This window comes from Heliangelus exortis, chromosome 14 (assembly GCF_036169615.1).
Source record: "Heliangelus exortis chromosome 14, bHelExo1.hap1, whole genome shotgun sequence".
In the NCBI taxonomy this organism is placed as follows: domain Eukaryota; kingdom Metazoa; phylum Chordata; class Aves; order Apodiformes; family Trochilidae; genus Heliangelus; species Heliangelus exortis.
This window is the reverse complement of record NC_092435.1, coordinates 15,607,642-15,635,163: the sequence shown is the minus strand read 5'-3', so window position 1 is coordinate 15,635,163 and position 27,522 is coordinate 15,607,642. Positions and strand designations below refer to the sequence as shown.

Genomic DNA, 27,522 nt, shown 5'->3' with positions numbered 1-27,522 from the left:
ACCATCACACATATGTAACCAAAAATACAATGTTCACTTTCTTTGGGGCTCTTTTCACACATTACTGAGACCTAAAAGGACATAACATACTTCCAAGCTTGAACTCCTTCCTTCCACCTCAGGATGCTCCAGGCATTGCCAGAGACAAGGGGAGTCAAGGAGAGACCTTGCCATCATTCTCAGAGCTGGATTAGCTCCTGAGCTAGATAGACTTCACACCTCCTACCTCCTGTCATAAAAATAATCTGCATGTACAAGTTCTTCAGCCATTTAGCTGCATCTGTCTTTTATGGCACCACTATGGACAGACAGTGCCTTTATAAGTAGAACATTTATTGTAGATTTCATCATGTCTACATGGAACGATTGTCAATCAAAGCATTCAGAGTCTAGTTAAAAATCTAAAAATTTTTAGTACACTCTGGAACATGTAAGTCTAAGATGTGGGAAGCTTACTTCAGAAGCAAAAATGCACAACTGCAGGATTCAGAAAGGGATTCCATATTCCACTTGCTTCATTTCTCAGCAGATAAGGCTGCACACCAATCCATGAATCAGCCCATCTGGCTCCACTATTTTTTAAACTTGCTGCCTTGACTAAATACACTGGCTTCCAAGAACATTCATGATCAGCAACACATTTAAGTTTAAGCTCCTCTGGTACTGTAATTTTTCTGTATAAAATTCAAGCAACTTTTCAAATGAACTTTTTATTGTTCTTTAGATATTCAAATAACAGCAAAATGCCAAGTGGTACCTATATACACATAGCTGGGCTAAATATAAAGATGAAGCAGATGAGGTATCTGCAATAGTGGTCCGAAAACATCAAGCAAAAGTCAATGAGGCTATGTCTGCATGGTAGACTGCAGCCTGCCTTGTAATACCTGTATCTTTGACCAAGTCATTTGTGGATACTGGAAGCAGCCTTGTTAGAACAGTGCAAAACTCCCTTAGCAAGCAAGAAAAATGCACCTGCTCCCTGCTGCCTTGTCTCAATTCTTTCCAGTCACTGTGCTTGCCCAGGTAACACACTGCACTCTGCATGTAGATATTCTTACACTCAGCCCTGCAGGTGTTGCATGTGTACCCCACCTCTTGACCTGGGACACATCTTGTATGTAAGCACAGAGCCAGGAGTGTAATCCAATGCAACTTGTATTGAACTGCAAATGAAACTTTCAACCTGGGCAGTTGGGAGTGTTCTGGGGGAATGATTTTCCACTGCAGAACAGACATAGACCTTGGCAGAAATGGTCAGAATAAAAAAACCAAAACCCTAAGCAGCACAAGCATCAGTAAAGTTAGGTATTGAGAATACACTATTACAGTTCCTGGGGTTCCCTCACAGCCCCATTAATGCAAAAGAAATAAATAATAAGCTGTGACCCAGCATCTCAGCAGTCATGGTACAGGAGGCTGCAGAATAGGTATGTCAACATACACAGCAGCTGGTACTTATAAATGGAGAAATATTTACTGTTACCTACTAATAAGAGCAAATTTCAACTTTTTCCAGTCTGTATTTGGTGTCTGTGGAGGTATCATAGAATTACAGAGCTGAGCTTGTTTATGGTTACTCCACATATGTAAACAAAGTGGATCTTCATATCTGGAATATGCAAGACTCACAGAATGTTACACAGCACCAGAGATCAGTGAGATGTTCTGGTTTTTATGTAGCCCCAACAATGGGTTAGTTCTGTTCAAATTGCTGTTAGTTCAAATAAATTGTTTATTTGGAAGTACATTTGATTTGGAAATGCAATGATATAGGGATTCTTGGAGGATGTCTGATTTTTTTCCTACTGATGTGTGCTCAGGTAATGCAGTTTGGTTTGTAATTTGCCTTCTAGCTTCATAAGGAATGTTTGCTATCACAGCCAGACTGAGGTTATCACTTGTTTCCATTCTGCTTTTTTCACTATAAAAATTCAAACAATCTATCTACAAATCAGCATCCAAAATGCTCTGAAAAAATATGTACCTTCCCATGTGGATTACGTAACTTCCACTCTTTGGACTGACATGATAGGGTAGGATAGGCTGCTCACAATTTTTCCAAGACAATTTCCAAGAGCTTCAAAGATGCTTCATAGAGGATCCAAAATGCACCACAGCCTCACTGCAATTTGTTTCTGTGGCTTGGAGAGTGACTGGGAGATTCTTTTAATAGTTCAACCCTCGAGCAGGAATTAAAATGGAGCAACCTAGAAAGTGTTTTATGACTCCTTCAGAGTTTTGCTGGGCAAATTTTTACGCCACTATAAAAGAAAACACAGGAAATTAAGCTGCAGAAAATATATTAAATAATGTGAAGACCTTGACTGTAGCCCTGGAAAGCTAAAAAACAACCAACAGCCTTTTGAATGTTGAAACTGAAACTGCATCCTTGCCTTGAATGTGTATGAAAGTTCATACTGTCTAGATAGGGTGCTACTAGTTCCTTCAAGCAATGAGTTTCATGCACTTTCCACCCTCTGACCATATTAAAGACTGTTGTGATTAACTCTGAATTACCTCAGAGCTTTTAGAACTTAACCTGGTCCTTGAAGTTATTTTAATGTAAAGCATTTTGTGGCTTAATGTCTTTGACACCTGCACCTCTGAGTCACATATGGATTTTGTTTAGAGCTTGTGTTTGCAGTTTTTGGATAGTGCACAACTTTTTGTTCCAAATTTGTTGTCAGCCTCAGTCACTGCTTTAAAAACACCACTGCACTGTTTTTGTTGTTTTTAAAGGGACCTTCACAAATCATCTATGTTTGTTTAGATCCTGGATTTATAGTAAGCTAGATTGTGATGCATGATGGAGGAAAAAGGCTAAATGCAAATGGACTGAGAGTTGATCCACAATCTACTGTAGTCAATCAACAGATTTTTATTAGCTTTGATAGCTTTTGGACTCAGTCTGCTATGAAAACAGATGCAGGTATTGACTGGGCTGTAGTCCCCTCTCTAGCAATGCTAAGGAGTATGGTAGAAATGTGAGACACGAGATGAAAGAGGAAACTGCTTTTACACTGTGCCACACAGAGGAGGTGTTTGGGCCAGGATCCAAATCTATTCAGTTCAATGGAGTTCAGATCAGGCCTTGAGCTGACACATTCATGTAGAGTGGAAACAAAAGTAGAGGGAAAAAATTAGGCAAAGGAATTTTTAATAGGAAAGAAATCCATTTACTCTCTTCTATGGTGCTATAATCCTCCAAGGACCTTCAGCCACAAAGGTTATTTAAAATCTAAGCTATCCCTGGAAAATAACTGAAAGAGAGTAAGAGCTTTGAATAACAGGTATCTGAGGTTCCTGTATTGTTAGGAGATCTGGAGTCAGCATTTAGTTTTTGTGAAGTAGCTCTAGAATATTTGGTTTTCACCCTTCTTGATGTGACAGCAATAAGAACACCTACCCTTGCAGCAGCTGGTGGTTTTAACCTTGCAACACCTGGTTTGCAACAGCAGTTTGCCCCATCATGAGCTGATGCCACCCAGGGATCAGTTTAGTTACCCAGCCCTGAAGCTGCCCTAGGAGCAGGTCAGGAATATGTGGTACCTGAGTTGGTGGTGCTGACAGCTTTTCTGCCTTTCTGAGGCAAATGTATTGCAAGAGACCTTCCTAGATACTGATGAGAGTTTTGTAAAATTTTGGAAAAAACAGAGCATTTGTTACCCCAGGTCACGATGCCACCTGAGCTGCCTCTAGCACAGAGATTCCCTGACTTCTCTGGTTTCTTTATCCTCTCTATTTTTTCACCAAGTAGCCCCAGCATAGCACACTCAGGCTAAGGTGGCACAGAACATCTGCTGCACTCAGGACTTTTCTGGGGACGTGAATCACAGTGGCAGAATGAGGAAATCCAGATTCCCATCTATGTGCTTCTTTGCTCTGGCCCTTCAGGTACAAGTGGATCAGAGATGAGCATTAAGTGGATCTCTGGGTACAAAGCAATCTCTGGGGCTGCTGTCACTGTCCCTTAGTTTCACTTGAACTGCAGGAAAATAGGCAAGTGCTCTGCTACATAAAAGCACTGCTATTTGTGCATGAAATGCACTGCATAAACACAGAAGAATATTACTTATGTGGTCGTTTTCCCATGGAAACATGAGGCTTTTTTTTTGAAAGAGTATTTTAAAAAGAAGCTTGGTTTGAAGAGACAACATCAAAGTTGGTTCAATCAACAGAGTTGCTCCAGATTTTTTCAACGTACCTATGATCAAAATCTCACTGTCACTCTCCTAGCAAGATGCATAATCTCTTGCTGCAAGATGCTTTCCTCAACCCTCTAAGTCTTAGGTTGCTCTGTTTTGAATTTGTAAGGATCAGATCATCAACACGTATTTATTCCTCCATTCCAAATACACCTCTCATACTGAATAGCTGTTTCTTATATATAATAACTATATTACATTGGCCTATGTCTAGTAGAGGGAGAACCCAACACAGTGGATTTCTGCCTGGAGGCAGGCTTCTTTATCTTTTACTTGGAATGTTACTAGCACTTAACATTTTTCCAGGACTGGAAAGAGCTTTGGCTGAACCCCTTGGAACACAGACACCAAGGCAACAGAAGTCAAAGAACTCATTACCACTTTTTCAGAGCTCTGATTCCTTAGGTGAAAGGAGGCTACTTCAGAGATTGTTAATCAGAGCAGCTCCAGGCCTGCTCACAGTTACACATGCTTATCTAGCTGTCAGAATGGTCCTTCCAGCAAAAGGAAGAGGTACATGTAATTCTAAATCTGGAGACAGTTCAGCCCAGGCCCCCTCACAAAGTGAATTTCAACGTGATTACATTTCCTTGCTTTGTACTTCTCTCCTGTACATCAGGGTGACAGAGTATTCAAACATGTGCCACCTGGCTGTGCAGCATTTTTACATTGTGGTTGGCCTTTGCAAGTTGCATTCTGGGAGCAGGCGAAGACTATTCTGGGGCCTTCTAGGATTAATCCTTCACAGTGGAGCCTGAAGGCCATTGTGTTAACCTGTAACCTTGCTATGCAAAAGACAGTTAAAAGACTCAATAAGCAAGAATCACCTCTGTATTTCTCTACTGACTCAAGTATAAGTTTCCCTAGAGAATGATTTTGCTTGTAGGGAAAAGGCCTGGACTCCAGGAAGGAGAAGAATTACAAATATTTCTTTTAACAAGGAGGCCTAGGGGTATGTGCAACTTCTGCCCAAACAAACAGGCTTCCAAAGCCAGATGTCAAGTCATCAAAGTGCTACCCACTTGTGTTGGACAGGGCGTTGTACCTAAGCTGGTTCAGGTTTCCTAAAATTGTCAAGAAGCAAAACAGGAAGAACTCTCAGACTCCAGTCACGTTCCCCTTTGGCATTAGAAATGCTCATGGTCTGCATACATAAAACTGTGCTTTATTTTGACTTCACAACTGCTCTTTATGTGTTGCTTCTGCATAGTCAACCTGAAATTCTTATGCCAATCCTAAATGTCTAGGCAAGTACTTATGGCCTTGGATGATGTTAAGTTACAATCTGGGGTGACCTGTGTCCAGAAGCAGCATGTGAGATGAGCAGTTTGTTGGTGTCCAGGACAGTTCCCTGCACCAGGATGGAGCCTAGAAAGTTCTGAAGTACCTCTTGAAACTAAACTGACCCAATTCTGTTCAGTAAGTAGCAAAACTGACTGGGAATGCAAGTGAACATGCAGGGGGGATGTCAGTGCTAACAGTTGTCCCAGAGTTCTAGCAGAATTCACTTCCTTATCTGCTGAATGGGTTTCTAAAAGAAATCCTCAGTCTCCCGGTCTGTACATGCTTATGCTCTGTGTTGATCCAGAAAACATGTTTCATAAAATCCTCTCTGGATTCGTAGTCATAATCTGTCTGCTTACAAAAGACCAGAGAGACTTTCTGCAGAACAGTTCCCAGTATGGTAAGTTTCTTAAGGCATTAGACCTCATGATTAATGTCATATTGTTTAGCACTTTATTGTTTTTATAAGGCTGGTTAATAAAACAAACTGCAAAAACCAAGGCAGGCTGAGCGCCCAGTGTTTCTGCTTGATGTTAAAAGCTTGTCTTTTTCAGTAAATGACACTAGGTGATTCTGAATGTTGCAGTTTAAAAATAGTTCCTAAGTCAGCAAGCCAAGAGTCTGTAGATTTTTAAAAAATGATCTTTGCCAGATGTTCTGATACTAAAATAAGCAATAGTGAGAGTGTTAAGGATTAACAAGAATGGTCAGAATATTGTACAAGAAAATACCTCACAGAGATGCAGCAGAACCCCACAGCCCCTTCTGAGGTGCTGTGCAGGGTCCTCAAAGCCTGCCACTGCCTCAAAGCATGCAGTGACATGACCTCTGCCCACACACTTTTCTTGTCTAATCTGTGCAATCTGCATTTGGGGAGTACACTCAGTAACCACCTATCACTGGGTGCAGATCAGTAAAACTTGGCACAGTGACTTTCAGAAAGCCAAAATGTTTGGTCTCATTGTCCACCATGATGAAGACCACCCAAAAGTGACTCATTCTCTTGCCTTGAAGGTCAGATGTCACATCATAAACACTTTGCTGATTATCAGGCCATGACTGTACTGATGCTGAGGTGCTTCTGCCAGTTTGTTAGTGTCCTGAAATTGTTTGTTGGCAATTGTAGTGGTACCTCCTGACTTTGTCCAGAATTACCCAAGTTGAAAACTGATTGTAATAAGACCTGGATCCTCAAGTAAGTCACCCTGCTGTAACACTTCCCAAAAGGTTAGTTTGCTCATAGCCACTTATTGCTTTTCACTCTCTGCACATAAAATACTTCTAAAAAAATTACCACAGTTCTGGACACCAGGAACTGCTCATGAAATTTGTCTAAGCTATTCAAGGGATTAGTTAGAGGTAACTGATGCTCTTCTATTCCATATCCAAGTAAGGGTTAAGCATCTCAAAAGCAAGCTTCTATAACAATTCAGGAAGGAATAGTTGTAAACAGAAAAAAGCTAAAAGATAATGTATCCAAGAGTGGCCATGACCCATGTGACACAGCATCTGTTTCTGCCAGGAGACTGGAAAGCTCCTGAAGCCAGGAACCCTTGGTGTGTGTACACAGTATGGTTGCCCTCAAACCTGGGGGCTTGGAAACCTCAAGTAATGTGTTCAGCCATCAGGAACCCGGGCAGGTTTCCATGAAAAATGTGTCACTGTAGGAAATTCCACTGAAGCAGAAAATTTCTATAAAATGTCTGTGGTTTATCAAATTCATATCTAACTCTGTTTTGTGAGACCATCAGGAAAGTTTTAGCGCTGCACTTCACACTAAGTTAGCATCTCTTAATGGCAAACTTCTTGCCCTGTGTTTTCTTCACATATCCTGTCAAGGGGACCATAGTTCATGGAACAAATGGACTATCCCTACAGACAGTTCTAGTTCATAGTGAACTTTTGTATCAGGCTGCATGACAGATCTGAACTGATACAACTCTTGTTTGTATAGATCAACAGTTCCTCCTAGTACAAGTATCTGTCTCAATCATAATCCTAAAAAGCAGCACTCAAGCAAGCACCAAGGCTGAATCCTGAAGGAAATCTTTCTGTTGGCTTCACTGAGGCCAGGATTTCACTGGCATACCTTGAGTGTATGGTATGCCAGTGAAAAACAGCCTAGGTGGCCAACAGAAGCTGGATACCGTCCTATGTTTGGAAGAGAGGAATGCTTGGATTTAGGAATACAAGTGCAATCACCACTATCTCCAACAGCTTTGAAAAAAAAATTGTTTTGAAGCTAATCAGTTGTTACACAGTTGCATTCTGTTGCTTGCTTTTAAAACTTGATAGATTTCTTCAGCGAAGTTCAACCTTGAAAGCTACTCACAGGATAAATTCAAATCCATGGCAGTTCAGAGGAAGCCTGGGCTGCACATCTGAGTCTCCTGCCATTACTTACAGCTCAAGTTGGTGACACATCAGTTCCATCCACACTGCTAACCCATGGTCTTCTCCTGATCCCACTAAAATCACAGGCAAATGTAAGCTTTAAGTCTGTGCCCTTAGAGCATGAATGCCAACCACAGAATCAGATTCTTCCTTTGCAACTGATGCTAGAACATCTTTACCCTACATGTTTGATTCCACTGACATGCTATGAATGCCAGAAAGAAAAGCTCAAACTGAACCCAGTTAATTAAAAGGATTCACACAGATGGGTTGTTTGGTACTTTACAGAGGCAGCTAATTAAAGCAATGTTAGTCAGCACCACTAAAATGCCAGATAAAGCTTTGGGAACAATCCTGATAAGGAAGCAAGGTTTACAAATAGATATTTGATCAATGCATTATATTTGCAGTTAATTAATCTAATTCTAACACCTCTGAACTAAGGCACAGAATAATGCATCTGGGTACCAGTGTTAATGCCAAGATTTTTCCAAGTTCAAACCTGGCACTTATTAAAAAAATCCACAATGACTCTAATTTCACATTCTACAGGAGAATATGATATCATGAGGGAGTCTAATTAGCCATGACTTAAAGAGCACTAGAAAAGAAAGCAAGGCAAGTCCTAGTTGTACAAAGTCAGTCACACACACTTAGCCAAGACAGAGACATTGCACCAGACAGAAGTTACCTTTAGACATGCAATATAAACAAAGCTTCCTTGCAGTTTTAGAAAGTTGCTGTGTTTTGAGAGGATCAGCTGCATTCCCCAATATGCTGTCTCCAATCTAAGACTGTATATATTTTAGTTGCAATAAAAATAATGTGGTTCTGTTCTGAAAACATCCTCTAAACCTAATTTTATACAATTATATAGGCCCATTCACTTAATGTGTTAAAAGAGAATCATATACACAGGTATGGGCAACACAGGACCTAAACAATGGTCTTATTCCCTGTAACTGACACTGACTTCTCTTACAGCTATTTCACCAAACAAGACTTCAAAATAGCAATAGAATTTCATTCCACATTCCAAGGACAGGCAGGTATACATGTGTTTTGGGCTACATTTTATGATTTAGCTGTTACAGGCATAACTTCTATGATCAACTTGAAAGAAATACAGATGAAAACAACTACCTACTGCAACTCTCCAGTGTCACTTTCCAAGCAATGACTTTCACCATCCTCATTCCCTTATTTACTAGCCACAGTTTCAAGGCACTGGCTGATTTCACAGTCACCTGTGCAGTATGGCTTATACCAAGGTAAATCAGCAGTAAAATTTACCCTCTTCATCCAGTACTCTGAAGAGACACAATGAGTTATTCAAATTTGGATCTTTGCAAATGCCAGACCACAATCCAAACACTATTTTTGGACAGGCACCCCACATGAGCACAGCATTGTCCTGCAGTCTGCATGACCTGGGCCTCATGGCCAGACAGAACCATCTCTATTCTCCTTTCATCTTCATTTCTTTTTGGTTTACTGCTCTTCCAGTTGTCCAATGGGCAAGGGGACAGATAACTAAAGGTTTGGCAGTCTCTCTGCTTTCCATGAGATGATTCTTGGAAAGCCCAAGAAACTACAGTTACAAAAATTTTGGGTGGTAACACGGTCCTCAGAAGTGTCTCTTTATTCATATTTTCCAGTATTTGTAGCTGAATTTGTCACTTGAATTTTTTGCTGATGACTTGCAAAGAACAAGTCTTAATTAGAGTATACATCTTGCCATTCCAGAATGTGTACTACTACCAAACCATGGTGTGCTGAAAACACTGCATTTCTATGCCAAGCACAGGTGTCATCAAAGCTCCATGATATTAAGATTTTTGAAAGATACCATTAGACAGCCTTGATTGCCCTAAAATAATGATGCATTTGGTGCTTTAAAGGAGGAAGTGCAAATACCATGGCTGTCTCTTGAAGGGCAATGAAATGTGAGGCAAAGAGCCCTAAATGCCTCCCCTCTCTTGCCATTCTCCTGCATAATGCTCTTTACTGACCCACCAGGCTCTCAAAAACTGTAGTAGATATATGTTCCACAGCTAGATTTGAATTTATCATTCAAAATTTTGTTAATATTTGATGGACCAATATAACTAAATATATATTTTATATGTATTTTATGGAAAACTCTAAATGCCAGGGTTTAATGTCAGTGCATGCTAGCAGAAAACTGCTCTTTAACTTGAGCTCTCAGCTGAAAAATGTGCATTCTGTGGTGGCACAGTTTCACAAAAAAAAACTCCTCAGGTCTATCTGATAGATAATTAAAGCAGCTACAGCAAAACCTAAATTTTCAGGTCAGGTTTCTTTTACATGAAAGCTCAAACCCACTGAATGAAATTTCAGCTGCATTCCTAGAAATCTGCAGTGATTCAGGCTCCAGAGAACAAACACTCCACTGTTACCTTCATACAGCTCTTGTTCAAAATGCCTCTTCCCATGCTGAGATGCTCAATTCCTGTGAATGTTAATGTATAGTGCCAGATTCACTGCCCAAGAGGTATCAAGTGACTTATATTTCATAGGTAAAGTATAAGCCCTTTGCACAGTTTGTCAGCTGCTAGTAGTTCAGCAATCTAAGGGATGTTTTAACATAAGGCACAGAATAGCTTTATGGCCTAGAAGAAAATTTAACCCATGTCGTGCAGAACTTGGTAAGTTGAAACAAGAAGTTTTGGGGTTGAACTGACATTGCCATCTTGCACACGTTGTCATATGCACTGAATTTTGCCAACAAAATGCACTCTTTTGTATGTCCAACATTAAAATGCATGTGAGAGAAAAATCAACTTTTGGGTGGCTTCTGAAATCTGCTTTTAACAAGTTTTGCCCATTTTGAAAACAACAGCAGCAGCAAATTGTGATGGCCACTAGTAACAAACGTTTGGGTGTTTTCTCTTGACACAGTTCCATCATCAGTATCACTGCTTCTCTATCAGAAGGTTTGTGCCTGCAGATGGCATGGAAACAGCATCATCCATGATGATAGATCCCATGACATAACCTCCTAACCTGCCACTGAGCCTTCTATGGGCTACAACACCACAAATTGTTAATAAAAGGGTTAGAAGAGTGAAACCATGCTAGAGCAGTGCTGATGATGATGGGATTGTGTGTGTATACAGGCCTTCTGCATTAAAGCAAGACAAAGCCATGTAAATACAACACATGGGTACATAACTGCACCTCTCTGTCCTGATACCAAATGCTACAGCAAGAGAAAATACAGAAGCAGGAGACAGGTCACTGCTGGCATTCCAGTTAATCATCAGCATCCCCAGGTTAGCTGGGACAACCAACTCCGAGAGTGAATTAATAAAACTGAGCAACACAGCAGCATGAGAATTATCAGTTACACTTTGTAGCATGACAAAACTTGTCCTTTCATAATAAAAAGAAATGAGGGAAAAGGGAAGCTTTTCCTCCCAGGTATTTGATACTTTGAGTTGTCAAGAACATTTGCATGATGTGTTCCTTTCCCATTGCTTCCAGAAGACTCCCTTTTCTCAGTAAACAGCAAAATCACCGGGAAATCTTGTGAATACAATGGCACCACCTACCACCACGGTGAAATGTTTGTGGCAGAGGGGCTTTTCCAAAACAGGCAAGCAAACCAGTGTGCCCAGTGCAGCTGCTCAGTAAGTAACATGGTTTGACAGAGCCCTGGTCTGTCTAAATTTCATTTTTTCTGTGTGACACTGAAATACAAGCAATACACAGCAAAGGTTGGAAATTGAAAATTAATGCTGAAACTTCTAAGAATGCTCAGAGCCAGTCTGCAGCACCTGGTAAATGCCAGGCTGCCTCTTACTCAAACAGAGTGGACAAAGCTTACCCTGTCAAACATCTGCTGTAAGTGAGCTTACAGTGCAGAAGCAGAAAGTAAAATATGGCTGCTTGGCATATACAAAATATTTCACATCAATCTGACTGGAAAATATAGCACTAAACCACTGAGTGAAACTGAATTCATTTGGACTGAGCTGATAAGTCAGGAGTCCCACAGGATCAGACTGGACAGCTCTGTAACCTGGCACTGAGCCACCGAGATATCACCAATTGAAATCCAGTCCTTTTGAGCAGTCACTTAGGGACTCTCCAGAGACAGTGTCTGAACCACAACATCCCTCTCAGTCCAGTCAGCTCTGCAGTATCAAGTATTGGCAACCCTGGACCTCCTCTGATCAAATCATTGGTTTTAGTATCAACAAAGTCAGGTACATTTTCAGCCTACAATATTTGCAGTTCTCCCCACACTCTTTTATTTCTTTCCTTTTCTCCGCTTTTTGGTTTTGTTTTGTTTTGTTTTTTTAAAGAAAGAGACCCTCTGTGTGACGACAAATTTTTAAAAGGCTATCCAGACTTTTCATTGGTGTAATATTCTGCTTTTGCATACTAGAGTGGCACTTATGTAAACATAAGTACTAGATTTAAGCATGTACATCCAAAACGCAGACAGAGTACCAGGCAAACTGATGACTTTCTGTATCCTTGTGTTTTACTGGCAGGAAGGAAACGTGTACTGTGGGTTGAAAACTTGTCCCAAATTAACTTGCTCTTTCCCAGTTTCTGTTCCTGAGTCCTGCTGTCCAGTTTGCAGAGGTAAGTTCAGGCACAGCCACAGAAAGAGAGGCTGTGAATTTACTCCTTCCCCTGTCAGTGTCTGTTCCAGCACTCAGGCCACTGTCTGCATGTGCTCCAGGTACTTACAATCCAATGCATGTTGGGAAACTAAACCTCACATTCCAGCAGAATAACTTTGCTACCTTTGTTTTCCTAAACTGAAGCAAGGAGAGAATGCACTGGGCATGTATAACACCACAGAGGGTCTGAACTGATCTCTTGGCAGGGCAATGCCATGTGTTGCACAAATACGTCAGCTCAGTCACAGCAAGGATGAGGATCTCCACTGTGGAGGTTGTTCCTCATTTTCTGCTGCTTTGCCTTGTTACTTCACAGTAGCTTTACAATCTTGGAACATCTTGCTGACTGCTTATAAAGCTTTCAGATCTCGGGTGGGTAAGGTTATAGATCTGGCTTCCCTGGGTGAAATTTAGTGATACACTGTTTTCAGTGTAACACACTGACAGTTACTTCAACTAAATCCTTGCTTAATCACTGTTCTCTGATAGATATTTGATCTGTATTTGAAACTGACCTTGTCCAATTACAAAAATCCAACTGATTTTCAAAGTAGGACACATGAGACACTGCAATGCAGTAAACTGGCCTTACACTGGAGAAATCAGTCACTTCAGACAGAGAGAGAGTCACTAATGAGAGAGACATTCGTTAGGAATTTCCATGAGAGGTGAGATTAAATTGGATTTACAGTAGGAATGCCTCAGTGTTTCCACTGATGCAGGGTTTTTTAATGTCTATTATTTTAAAATGTTAAAATGATAATTTGTCTCATAATCAACTTTGTCTTTTAATATGGCATAAGCTGTTTCATCTCCCCCCTGTGATTCTTACAAAATGCAAATCTAAGCATAATGTTTGCATCAAGATCCAGCATAGCTCACAGGGAGGAAACTGTGAGTCAGTTTCTGCTCTCTGCATGGCCAGATATATTAACATATATTAAAATTTGCTATTTTCCTCTTAGTTCTACTACTGACTAAAAAAGGCTTCAAGCACTGTGGTTCAGATGCTGATTTATGTCAAGAGCAAACCTCACCTTAAGTTAGGGTGAGGTGCTCAGAGGATAAAATGTTAATCCATAATATTCACTAAGGTACTGAACCTGTGATGGATGTCACTGAGCTGACACTGGATGAGGTAACTCCAGAGCTGGAGGCACAGCACCTGCAGCACCCTGGTCCTCTCCAGCCCATGTCACACACTGCTGCAGCAGCCATCCTGCTTCCAGGACCCAAGCCTATGGTCTGTGCCATCACTGGGAGGTTCCTGGTGGTCCTGCTCTCCAGTGCAGTGCTTGGCACACCTGTATCTGAATTCCAATGCTGGGATAAATTCTGAGCTCCCCTCCACACTAAATGATTTTTCCTGTTCTTGTACAAGTTTCCCAATAATCACACATAATTTCAAATTCCCTGCCTTGTCTTATCAAGGAACCCTAAATACAATCTTAAATACATCTCTAATAACTTCTGAAAGCCACAGTCTCTCTCTAGCCTGAAATGATTATTTCCTGATGTAATTTCCACTTTAGCTTATGCTTCATTTGTATTTATTAAGTTGTCTTTACAAAGAAATCAGCTAAACACTACTTAAAAGAAACCAGGGGTTTCTTCTTTATTCCAGTTTTACTTTCCATGAGTCACATGAATAACCAGAGCCTGGCTCCACAAATCCCTCACGTTGATTCTCAAAAGCACTGGTTACTTCTGCATCAGATACACAAATCACAGGTGCTCTAGTAAACCTTTTTTCTTTTAAAAGGCAAGTCAGACTGACCTTACTGTGTTACAGGTGTCCTTAAGTGCTGTGAGCCTTATTCCTTAGTACTTTTATTGGCTTAATTCAAAAAAGGAGTGCTGAGCATTTCATACTCTCGATGTGAAAATATAGGATCCTAAGAGCTTAAATGGGACCCAGGCTTAGTGGGCCAACTTCTCCTCCATCCTGCTGTAACTCCCTGCCTGTGCATGGCTTCCTGGAGCTGTTGGTTTGTGTCTCATGAGCCACACCCCCAAGTGTGGCGATCACTTGTGTTTATGAAACTCCTTAAGAAACAGATGAAAGCACCTCCCTGCTTCACAATCACACTTGAGGGGGAATTGTGACTTGGCAATTTTTAAGAAACGAAGCAGAAATAAGAAGGGAAAACCCAGCCATATGGGTAAGAGAAAAGGAAATTTGCAGAATAAAATATGACTTTTTTTCTTGATATATATAATACAATGTTATTTCTGGATAGCTACACTTCAGAGCTGACTAGAAAAAATCTCAGTCAAACTCTGTTTCAGAAGAGCAACAGTAACTGTGCTTGTGGGTGTCCTCAGCAGACGGAAGGTCACACAATTTAGGCTTTCTCTGTGAGTTAGGCTCAGTCATGTCTCCTTACCTTTGCTTTATACCACACAGCAAATGGTTGCTGGAAATTACCCTGCTCATAGTATATTGTTAAGACACATAAAGCAGACAGTCATCTCCATCCTGAGCTTGCAAAATCTTTGGGGAGGGACCTTCCTTCTGTCTCTACAGAGTCTAATACAGCAAAGTCAAACTACAAACTGATATTCCCACAAACTGATGCAACTTCCACCCTAAATTTAGCTTTAAAGCTGGATGAGACTTTTCACCTGAGTATCTCCCAGGGTGCTGCAGTTATTCCCCTAACTGATCCTGCTCTGATTCACATACAGGAGATGGAGAATTATCATGGGAACATTCTGATGGAGATATCTTCAGGCAGCCAGCCAACAGGGAAGCTGTAAGTGTCACCTACAATCTCAAGACATCTTTTCCTGCTATGTTTTGTGTGCCAGTACACAAGGGGGGAAAAGACAAAAGGATGATAATAATAGGTCTGAATGAGTATCTACTGCTTCATCCTAGGTTTTGTGAGTTTAGTGCAGATTCCTTAAAAAACTCAACCTAAATTCACGAGTAACACCAAATTATAAACTCCCTTAGCTCCTTCAGGTTCTGGATTTGGTCTTTGTTGAATATGCTCTGTAAGAATAAAATGTCCTACAGCATTTTGATTGCTATGTAAGCATCACTTTTAAATCAGAATTCCAAACATTTACTTCCCAGTTGACAGGAACACATGCATATATTTACTTTAAGGGCTTCACTGCCTCTGGGGCTAAGAATATCTATTAAAAACTCACTCTTCAAAACATTACTTTTTAACAGCACTTGGAGAGAATATTAAGAGCTTTGAACCATTAGGTGCACTATGTAAATATATGAACCAACAGGTCTTTGGATTACTGAGGAGAATCATGTGTTACAACTGCTGTAATATATACTCTTCCCTCATGCCCAGGGGTATTTTGAAAAATAATTTTCTGAAAATAACCAGTGTTTTCCCTCTAGAAAACACTTCCCAGTCTGTCAGACAGACTCTAGTCAAGTTGTGCTCAGTCTGTTCAAGGCTGACTCTGACCTTGCAGGAGAGTTTACAGCTGCCTGCTCATTCTGGACATGCTTTGCCACTGGAGCCCCTGTAGAAAGCAATTTTGATGAGGAAAACTAGACAGTCTTACAATTCTCCTCATTAAATGTTAAAGATCTTAACACAGACAGCAGTAGAGCAGATCCCTAGCTCTGAACACTGTGCTTAACACACTCAGGCACTTCTGGGTTGTGATTCCTCTCATCTTGACACAATCCACAACAGCTCAGGTTCTAAAATTGCCCCTCCATCCACTGACTTGATTGGGGGGTTCAGATCAGCTTATACAAAGACACCTACACAGAGATATGCAGTCTGTTGACACGTTCACCAACTTCATTACCATGTTAATTGTCTGCAAAACCTGAAAGCCTTTATTTAGTATGGTGCTATTCATTACATACAATATTTTGTGATAGTGGCAACACTCTGGTTGCCTGCATTAAGCTCCAAGTACAGCCTCTTTCCCCATGTTCACTGAACTGAGGTGTTCACTTTCCTGCTGTCTCCACACAGAGACACTCATACCATCGCTCCCACTACGACCTGTCCCCCACCTCTGCAAGGCAGGTGGTCAACATTCCACGATTTCCCAGTGCCAGGAGTAACCGTGGAGTCCTCCCAGACCCCCAGCAAGCTTCAGGAACAATCGTGCAGATTGTCATCAACAACAAGCACAAGCACGGGCGAGGTAAAGACAAAGACTTCTGACATTATTACTCTGGGTCAGGAATTCATCAGCTGCAGCTCAGAAAGACTTCTCAAAATATACAGCAGAATCTTGGAGATTCAAACTGCCATCAAGAGACACAGTGAAACTCAGGGAGGCAAAAAGCAATAAGCTATTAAGGGTATGAACTTACTCTTGACCAAGATCAGTAGTGCACTGAGGACACACACAGTGGTTTCCAGGGAAGTGAGTGCTTTGTGCCATAAAGGACACCTCAGTGCCTTTAGATTTGTGAACTTGTTCACACAGGACTTGGCCAGTGGGAAGCTGCTGGTGGTTATTTTCTTTACACCATTTCCTATTTTGTAACTTTCCTAGCTATAAACAGCAACTGTTTAGGCTGCCCCCCCAGTCTCAGAACATAAAGCTTTGCCATAGTGTCAAGAGGTTTTCTGCCTTCAAGGTGTAGCAAATTATTCTCAGGAAAGACAGTGTCCCACCTGAATGACTTCCCCCATCCTAAGCTGTCTGAGACAGCAGGATGCAAGGAGTGCTTTTCCTCCTCTGTGACTGAATACTAGAGGCAGAGTAGGGAATTAGCCACTACTGCATGGCTGGGCTGTAAAGAGGCAAAGTTAACCCTAAGAATCCTTCAGAGCCTTCTGCTGATTTACTACACACTACATTGTGGAGACAGCAGAACTTTGAGCCAAACTAAGGCAAACCTTAGCCAAACATGACTAAGCCAAATTCTTACTGTTACAGGAAGGACAAAAATAGAGGGAAAATACCAGTTCTCCAGTTAGTGGGACAGCAGGCTGGGTGGGATGCTCAGTTCCCACAATGGGTGTACATCAGTGAACAGAGGCCTGCAGGAACAGGCCTAAAGAGCCATAAAAGAAATAGCTGTAAAAATGCATGCTGGGAACAGTATCTGTCCCCAGACATCAGGCACTAAGCACTCAGGAACTACCCACAAAGAGTTAAATGCCCTTGTATTAGGGCCAACTGATCTCTCTTAAGGTATTAACTAACAGAAAGAATGTTGGCCATAGGATCTTTATTATCCACCTGAACAAGCATGAAAAAACATTCAGATCATGCCAGTGTTTTATGCTGAATCTAGGAGCAGGAATCTCCATGCAGTGCCACATCTTTGACATGTAATTCACTCATCAAAGCAATTTCTAACTGATTTTTTTCAGCAAATAAAGAGCATGGAGACAAACAGCACATTCATATAGTGACTGCTGCAACTTCAGACACTCATTGCCTGCAGTGTCTGGGAGATCCCCATGATGGAAACAGGAATGCTGACCATGTGTTTTCTTTTGTTCCTGTGCAATTAACAAGCATTTTATTAATTAATGCACATGCAAATGCATCTCAAGATGCATTTCAACAAGTCAAAAAATAAACACACAACATGTGTGTTTCCCCTGACATGCAAATACTGTGCAGTCACACAGATGGATAAATCACTCTAAACATGAAGAACACTAAAATCAGGTCATAAGGGAACTAGAAGTTATTTGTCATGTTTTGGTGTCCACTGGAAGCTTCATCAACTATCTTAAGAGTAATTATTTAACTGTTCTGGGCTAAACAAACCCTTAAGACAAAGAGAGTATGTCTGCACAATGTCATGTATTATCCCTTCCCCTGCCAGGAAGAAATCATGAAATATTTATGTCCATGAAAGATCTGGAGAACTCTATCTGGGAAATAAAAATCCACATAAGCATAAATAGAACTAATAATATAGTATTTAAGTATGTAAGAAGCCTGCTGAGTAGCTGAGTACTTACCAGTCTTCTCATCTGTATTTTTTTCTCCCATGTTCCTACTATACAGGTAACACTTTACTTGCTTTATTTGAGAAACAAAACTACTTTATACTTCTAAAATAAAAGCATGACTTATGAAAGAGTAAAGATGTAGAAAATTATGTACCAAATTATAGCATAACCCCATGAAAGACAATACATTGAAAAGAACACTCCCCATAAATCTCAGTAACTCAGTAAAGTATAAGCCAGTTGGTCACATCTGTTACCAGTTAGATGTAAATTTCAGATTTCAGATAAAAATTAAATTGCTTTTGAAAGTTACGGGCAAAATAGGAACATATTTTACAAATAAAAGCATTAATAAAAATGATGGCATATTAGAAGAATTGGAAATATTTACAGCACATCCCAGCTTCACTTAGGTTTCTTCTAGAAATCAAGCAGTGCCCTTTCCTTCACCTTGTTAGGATTAGTTTGCATTTTTCTTTGTGTTTATAAAATCCTTAAGAAGAAAGGAGCAAGGTTTATAGGATAAATGCAAACATGGTGTAAAGTGATATAATTCCCATTAGCTGCCAGGTGACCTAAACTGGCTTCTACTAGGCATGGATTTTTCCACTCTTGTTTCAGCTGTATTTCTCTGTCTCCCAGGGCACTGATGAACAGATATTCTGAGGTGCTTAGAGGCTACTGGAATTAAATTTCAGTCCCAGATGCATCCTTTCATGCATATGTTTTCTTCTGATTCCAAAACCCCAATATCTCTATCTATAGACATCCATATTTCCATTACACATTAAACTTCATTTTGCAACATTCCCTTCCTTTGTTCCACGTGTTGTGTAGCAGGAACTCTGTGCAAAAGCAATAAAAGGCCCAGGTGGCACTCCTCCACCCTGCTGATAGCACAGCTCTCACTGCATGTTCAGCTAATGGGAAGGGAAGTTCTGCAGATGGCTCAGTAGCAAATGTCATGCTCGTGTCACCTGCAGGTTCAATTCTAGAAGCCAGAGGCAAAGCAGCAGGCTGTGCCCTCTGCTTGGGCTGAGATTAGGTGGGGAAGGAGGAGTTGGTTAATGATGGTTAATGGCTAATGACACCCAACTGAAATGCCTGCACTGGAAAGGAGTTGTCAAATACTTGACTCAGCCACCCTCACTGTTCTTAAAATAGTGATGGATACCAGAGTCAGCAGAGCTGGACTCAAGGCAAAGCTGCTCAGAAAAGGGTTATCATAAGCTCAGACTCATTTTAAGTAGTGAAGCTTTAAGGTATCAAGCAGAGAAATGGGCCAGAGACACTGCTTTAAACAAATGTACCCAAATCAGATGAATATTCATAGACAGGCAGCCAGTGAATGTACCTTTTCCAGTTGTACTACTTCTTCCTTTTCTCTTCTTTCATAGTTTGTGTTTCAAATGGCAAAACATACTCTCATGGTGAATCCTGGCATCCCCATCTCCGGGCCTTTGGAATCGTAGAGTGTGTGTTGTGCACCTGCAACATCACCAAACAAGAATGTAAGAAAATTCACTGTCCAGAACAATATCCCTGCAAATACCCTCAGAAAGTAGAAGGAAAATGCTGTAAAGTCTGTCCAGGTAAAACAAAAGTTGATCACAGACCACCTTTTTGCTGTACATGTTAAAGGGCTTGGCTCAAACCTTCTGGTGAATATGAGATCTGATAAAAACAGCAATAGCTGTTACCTGATGTTCTGATGTGTGTGCAGAGGTGTCAGTGTGAGACAGGCAGAGCTGCCTGGCCAGCCCTGCCAGTCACTGCTCTTCTTTGAACTGGGGAGCTTGTTGCTCATCAGTCACTCCCTTTCTCTCTACCACTAGCAGACTTCCTGACACTCATTTCCCAAAAAAATATTACAGAAATAATGTACATAGAAAGTTTATTTTCTATCATTCATTTCTATCAAAAGGCTCTCCCATCCTTCCCCTGCTGCAGTGCCCACAGAACCTTCAAATTATTTTCTAGTCTGTGAGATCTGCATGTAGATAACATTTCTGATGTTTATGATGAACCAGAAGGATTTAAAAAAACATGATTATAAACTGATGTCAATCATGTAACAAATAAATAATGACTAATCATAAATTTAGCATTGTTTCTGTGCTGTACTAATAATGTCACTTAACCTATGGACATTACTTACTAAAAACAATGCCTACAACTAGTGAAAAATCTGCCAATAGGAATCTGCTGATGGTCTGCCAAATCACCAGCCATGTTGCCTATGAGAGAAAGGGTAAAGGAGTGTCCAGCTCCCTTCTGTGCCTTTAAACTTCTTTTCTAAGCTGTATGGCCCATTTCTACATTAGTTATGGTGATGCATTTTATGGAAATGCTCTGAGGAAATGAGCTCTTCAGTTTTATATAGAAATCCTTCACAGAACACACATTTTTCTCTTGCTAGCCTTGCTTACTGGCAACAAGCACGATGCAGTGGCAATAGGCAGGCAGGAGGTGTGTATCCTTTTTGATACAGTTCCATTTGGATATAGAGACTCACAGCTTTTATTGGGCTCATGTGAGATGAGAACTGTCAGCAAAACCTGGCTAACAGTCTTCAATAAAAAATTAATAGCAAAAAGAAAGTTATTATCTTTTTCTTGGAGATTCTGTGCCCATTTGTAGGAAAGGTGAATATCTTTCTGCATGTCTTCTATGTATGGAGATGTATTAATTATTAGGTTTTTCCACAAACAGCAGTCTGATTTGCATCGTCTCTATTACATTCTTGTCCATCTTCCAATTACCAACAATTATCTACTTAATTGCTCCACAACAGGTAGGCAAGAGACAAAGTGTACTGTGGCCAGCCTGGGCTTGCACTGGTCAGCCAGTGGCTGCTGAGCAAAATGCAAAACCTTGTAGGCTCTACCTGCCCTTTTCCTCAGCAGAACATTGATTTAGGTTTCTTCACTCTGTCCAACTGCAAATTTTCATTAAATTATTACCTCTGAGACTTGTTCTATTATTTCAAATGTTTGAAAAGTGGACAGCAGGTTCAAAAATTGTGAGGAGCCTCATATGATTTTACACAGCTCATTTCCTTATGAAACTGGACTATAAATATGAATACTGTCTTGCCACCACAGAGAGGCCATCAGGGCCTTGCAGAACAGAACACCATTAAATGTCTGGGGCTTAGCCAGAGTTGGATTTGAGTGGCCATACAAGTGAGAACCCTACTTTTAAACTAAGCTTGCTTGGCTATCAGTGCTAAGTAACTTCTGGAGGACTTGGTAACAAGTCTTGGGCTTTTTTTTTTTTTCAACAGAAGTGCCAAGTCAAACATTTGACAACAAAGATTACTTCTGTGGGAAAGAGACATTTCCAGTCTATGAATCCATTTTCACAGAGGAAGGAGAAACCATCAGGAAAATTGCAGTAGAGACTGAAAAGCCACCTCAAATAGAAATACACGTGTGGACAATTAGAAAAGGTGAGTTGAGCAAGATTTTTCTTTTAATACTTTATGATCTTGCATTAAAATCCCAGGGAGTTTGTCAGCAATACTCTGTGTCATTTGTTGCAGCAAAATGGGTGCCACAGAATCACAGAATGGTTTTGCTGGAAGGGACCTTAAAGATCATCTCCTTCCAACCCCCCTGCCATGGGCAGGGACACCTCTCACCAGGCCAGACTGCTCCAAGCCCCATCCAACCTGGCCTTGAACACTTCCAGGGAGAGGGGTAGTAGAGTTTGAACCAAGTGCCTGGAGGTTCTTATTTAGGATGGATCAAAATCCTTTCCATTGAAATCAGTTTGCCCTGTCTGCCTTAGTGATGCTACACCCGTGGCAGAATAAAGGCAAAAATGTGTTAAGGATTTAGTTTACTGAGATAATTGGTAAAATTATAAAAAAATAGAAAAGCATTCAGAAGCCCAAGTGCTTCTGCAAATCCTGAACTTTCAGTATAATAAAGAAATTATTTCCAGCCTCCTAAAAATCCTAAGAAGCATGTGACCCTCATAGGAAACCCTTCCATAGCACAGCCCTTTACATGGAAATGATCCCTCTCTAGAATACACTTAAAAACAAAAATCCAAGCCCAAAGTGAGCAGAAAAGAAGTCACAGAGGATCAGGGGGTTATTAACAGCCATGTTTGTTTAAGAAGCCACAAAGCCTCATGATGGTTTGATAGTGGTATTGCCTGCTAGCTCATGACAGGTCAAATGGTATCTGACTGCAAAACGATACTCTTTCTCTCCAAGACACTGGGATTTTGGCTTCTGCTGTTATCTTACATTTACTCATACTAAGGGAGACTTCAGCTGTGTTGGAAAAGAACTGGCTAATTCTCACAGCCCTCACAAACACTCTGCAATCCCAAATCCACAGAAGGATTTACAGTGGAGCAGCAAAAAGCCAGGGGTGGCAAGCAGAGTAAAACAAAGCAAAACAAAACAAAACAAACAAAAAAACCCAAGCAAACAAAAAAACAACCCCCACAGGCTGAAAATCCACTAAATTGGTAAGGATTATTTCACAAGATGGTTCAACACTCTAGTAAAGGCAGGACAGCAACCCAGGCTTAGAACAACAGGCACATTTCCAGTAACATCACTTCTCATGTCTTTACTGAAGGAATTCTGCGTCACTTCTATGTTGAGAAAGTGTCCAAGAGAGAATTTGAAGAACTTCCTTACTTCAAGTTGATCACAAGGACAACCCCTAGTAAGTAAAATTCTGACCTCTTCAGTTTTCAATCCCTCATATAATCATAGCCTTGAAAAACATCTCTTTTACTCAACACAATCAAAAGATCTACTAAGTTTTCTTCCAATATATGGCTGTACATATAGATTTAATAATCAAAACACAGCCATTTAAAATACATATATACATATATATATAACAGTAGTGCATGTCCATATTGTCTTAGTCTCCTGTATTTTGATAAAATAGATGATAGGCTGTTTTCTGCCCATACTGCTGTTAAGTCTGAAATATGACTGATGGAGCACAGCAGCACAATTTGGTTTTATTTAAGTAAGATGGCAAGTTCCTCTTAATTTTAAAAGTCATTTATAATAGAAAAAATCAGATTATTAAAGGAGTTCTCCTATATAAATATATATTATAAAGAAGACTTTCCTATGTTCTTAGCAATAACTCGATTGTTAAAACCTTTGGAAAGGACATGAAATTCTTTTATCACTCTTGATTCAATTTCTTTGTATTTAAACTAGCTTAGGACATAGCACTTAATTTTATACCTGAATTAAGATACAGACATTTTTAATTCTCAGTTCTTTTGCATTAAAATGTTGTCATTTTTTTGCTTTAAAAGTATCCTATTTTTTTGCTGTCAGCCTTCCATAAGCTTGTCATTGTTATCTGTAATATATTATTCCAGTTACCAGGAGGGCAACCATTTCTGTTAACATTACCAAAAATGTATAGCAATACTATACCCAGCAAAGACAGTTTGTATTACACACAGGTAGGCAGAGTTCACACTTACACTTGTCACTTCCCAACTTTTAAATACTTTGGTTTACCATCAGAATTAAATTTTCAAAATGCTGTCTTACAAAGCAGAGTATCCAATCTTACAAATAGTTAAATAAAGAGGGTCAACAGACAGAACTGCTTAATTAAATTAAGGAATAATATTCTGGTCCTTGTTTATTATTTTTAACAAACTTATTTTGCATGGAATATGTTACGTGATTGTAAGATGCTCTGAATATTTTCCATGGGAGGGTTGGACATTCTCTCTTTGACCATGGTGAATCAGTTGGCCTGGAGAGTGCCTGTAAATGTCTTCAAAGTTCTCTATGCCCTTTTCTAAGGCAGTATCTGTCTCCTTTGTATTTTTGTTTTCAGGCCAGTGGAAAATATTTAGCGAGGGAGAAGCTCAGATCAGCCAAATGTGTGAAAGCAGAATGTGCAGGACTGAGCTCGAGGATCTGGTAAAGGTTTTGTACCTTGAAAAGTCTGAAAAGGGTCACTGTTAAGGGAGACAGCACTGGAGGAGAAAAACAAGAAAACTTATGAAAACTTGGATCTGCAGCTGGACTGCAGGCTTATTTTGCTTAAGTCAACAGTTGCCCTAAAACCCAGAACTATAATGCAGTAATTATTCACATCATGCACAGCAAATTTGCTGCTTTATGTGTAGTGGTCTGTGTCAACCGTACAAATATCTCCTCCAAAAGACTAGGAGGCTCTGTGTTACTGGTGGGGGAAGGAGAAAGAGAGACTGTACTTTCCCAGAGTTGCATTTCTTTACAAGTTAAAAAGAGAAAACAGAACATTTTAATTATTATTATTTGGCAAGTTATTCAAACCAATGAAAAGAAGGACATGAAATAAATGTGCAGGAGTTACGGAGAGCAGTATTTCCTGTGCTGAATTTGTACAATTTTTGGTCTTGAAATGACTCATGGATTTTTTTTTTATAGTAGTGGAGGAAAAATAAAATGATACAATACTTGTGTTGGAGACATGAAAAACAGATTTAAAACTAACAAACTCCTAAGCAGCCTGCTTTTGGGATGATGTCTTGTAGTTGAACAAACTGAGTCCATAAACTGAAAAGCAGGTGTTAGTGGCAATCACTATATTTTTGTAGCAATTTGAGCAAATGTTCACTTTTAAGTGGTTTCTCACTGCTTCCTCCACCCACTTCTCTAAAAAATGTGAAGTGTAAGCTTCCTATCACAGCCGTAATAACTTCATTCTTCTCGGCCCTATTAACACATGGTCTTGGCTGATAAACTGCCTTCTGAAGTGATGTGGCAGAAGGTGGTGAAGTACTTGCAGTGCTTTTAAAACACCTAGAGGGTTAAACGTCCCAATTAATAACTCCTTAAGAGTTGCAGCAGCGCTTAATTTATTTCTTCTGAGTTTTTACAAACCTAATCTTTTGCCTTTTTCTGAGAGTGACCTCTCAGTTTCATGCTTCAGGGACAGCTCTCTCCCATGACAACACTAAACAGCTACAGCAGGCGTTCAGAACACAGCAGCTCTGTGAAAGCTGTAATGGTTGGGGAAAACAAATCTGAGAGACTGTTAAATTTAGTGTAGCGTGTCTACAGTGTGTTTATGTCAGGTGGCTCTCACCTGCAGAAAAAGTGTAATTTTAAAAGCGTTTTCTCTGAAGAGTCGCTAAAATGCCGCACTGCCTCTTGGTTGCAGTGTGGGACTAAATCCCAAGAAGCAAATGACTCTGCCTGCTTTTGCTCCCATTTTCTACTCCACAAGCAGACAGGAATACTGCTGTTCAAACACACCCTAGGAAACAAAGCTTTATGGAAATGGTCTGAGCCAGGGGCTGGTCTTCCTAGGGAGTGAAATCAACACTGACAGCAAAGATTTTGAGGTTTGTTGTTCTGCCAGTGACAGCCCTCCAGGGCAGACCCATTTTGAAAGGGATGAGGGTGTGGGAGAGCTCAGTGCTGAATGCCCAAAGCCTGTTTCAGCCATAGCTGCACCATCCTGAGGGGATCCATGGCTTGAGCAGCCAAGCCCGACAGCTTCCCTCTGCAGTGCAGGCCCCAGGGTCCCCAGGTCCTGCCTGGCTGTGATGCGAACTCCTCAACAGGGGGGCAAATGAGCAGAACAAACAGAAGCTGAATTAGAAAAATACATACAGGGTGATCTCAGGTCCTTAGCTATCGTGCCTGTATATAATGACCCTATTGTCACTAGGCCTGGGCAGAGAGCAGAGAATATTTAGGAATACTTCCCTCCCTAGCAAACATTTAACTCAGTTCACCAGATAACAAGAAACCATGCTAAAATGAGAGCTCCTCCATCAACCACATGGATTTGCAAGAACAAAATACTCTCACCTGGTATCACTAAGAGCCACGGGGATCTCTTTCCTCGTGGGCTGCAGGGAAATCCTCGGTGGTTCCTCCATGGCCTCAGGGCCGTCTCTGCCTGGGGCCTGGAGCGCCTCCTCCTTCCCAGCCCTCAGTGTCCCGGGGCTGTTTCTCCCACTTTTCCCCTCATTTTCCCACTTTTCCCCTCATTTTTCTACTTTTCACCTCATTCTGCCACTTTTCTCCTCACTGCCCAGCACCATTTTCCCCCTTCCTTAACCCCCAGTCCCTGAGGTGCCGCCAGCCAGGCTGAGGGGCTCAGCGCTGCCCTGCTGAGGGGCGGCCGGAACCGGATGGAACCGGCTGGAACCGGACCAGGCAGCGCCTCAGCTCCCCTCAGAGGGGCCTCGCAGCACCTGGGCCCCGCCATCAGGCGACAGCACGGAGCTCACCCAGCACCTGTGTCTCTGGTGATGAAAAGGAGAGCCCGGTGTCCCGGGACCTCCTGTGTGGGTGTCTGAAGGGCTGTCACAGCCTCACTGAGATCCTCACACCCCGATTTGGCATCAGCAGTGCCCGCAGTGCCTGGCATCTGCTGGGTTGAAATGTGCTGCCAAAGGGCAATGCTTTTGTTAGAAATCTTTCCGTCAGTCCTGAATTAACCTTATTGTTCCTCTGGTGAAGAAATTGTAAGGAAGAGATTCTGAGGAGCTGTAGTGATCTGGTGGGAAGACCAGCAGTGGTTTCTCACCTCATGGGCATCTGTGTGTAGCAGTAGCTGGTGAAAAACGACCAAGTGGAAAGTGTACAGTGTAATTTTTTTTTAAGAAGAAGGCAACCTGCTTTTTGTATTTGTGACATTACAGGTGGAATCCAGATTGTGTATTTATTTTGTAAAAACACTTTTTAAGAAAAGCAAAAAAAAAAAAATCATAAGCATTTAGTAAAATGCAGTGTTGCATTTTTCCAGTTTTTGGTCACTTAAGACAACAAAATACACAGTGTCATGTTTGTCATTCTTTTCATGGGATGTATGTCTGTTACGGTACTTATTTATGTACTTGTTGTATCACTTTGACCTGGTTTGATAAATTAATAAACTCTGAAGTTGGTAATAAAACGATGTTTTCTGTGTGATGCTCTTTGGTCGAGGTGCTTGGGTTCAGTTCCCAGTTTGCAGTTAAGCTGCTGCCATCTCAAAGACTGAACCCCTGTGCCTGGATGGGCTTTGCTTCAATTAATTCAATTTGCTTCAATTAATTCGTGGTACAGTCTAG

At 40.9% G+C, this 27,522-nt stretch overlaps 2 protein-coding genes across 6 annotated transcripts in view; one reads left to right on the top strand and one right to left on the bottom strand.

Moving 5' to 3' along the window:
* Window positions 1-27,365, top strand: part of CHRDL1 (chordin like 1) — a 39,801-nt gene extending 12,436 nt beyond the window's left edge. The window contains exons 5-12 of one of the 2 annotated variants that reach the window (XM_071757587.1): window positions 11,397-11,539; window positions 12,410-12,503; window positions 15,233-15,300; window positions 16,507-16,681; window positions 19,857-20,051; window positions 21,746-21,910; window positions 23,058-23,147; window positions 24,303-27,365. In XM_071757587.1, coding sequence (XP_071613688.1) covers window positions 11,397-11,539; window positions 12,410-12,503; window positions 15,233-15,300; window positions 16,507-16,681; window positions 19,857-20,051; window positions 21,746-21,910; window positions 23,058-23,147; window positions 24,303-24,433 — 1,061 coding nt within the window. In that variant the 3' untranslated portion in view covers window positions 24,434-27,365. Of the gene's footprint in view, window positions 1-11,393; window positions 11,540-12,409; window positions 12,504-15,232; window positions 15,301-16,506; window positions 16,682-19,856; window positions 20,052-21,745; window positions 21,911-23,057; window positions 23,148-24,302 lie in introns of both variants that reach the window. The other variant, XM_071757586.1, reaches the window with a different exon arrangement.
* The window catches only part of PAK3 (p21 (RAC1) activated kinase 3), a 243,675-nt gene that overhangs the window by 157,136 nt on the left and 59,017 nt on the right, over window positions 1-27,522 (bottom strand). For all 4 annotated transcript variants that reach the window (XR_011728606.1, XR_011728607.1, XM_071757584.1 and 1 more), the window contains exon 4: window positions 19,814-19,947. The gene's annotated coding sequence lies outside the window, so the exon portion shown is untranslated. The remainder of the gene's footprint in view (window positions 1-19,813; window positions 19,948-27,522) is intronic.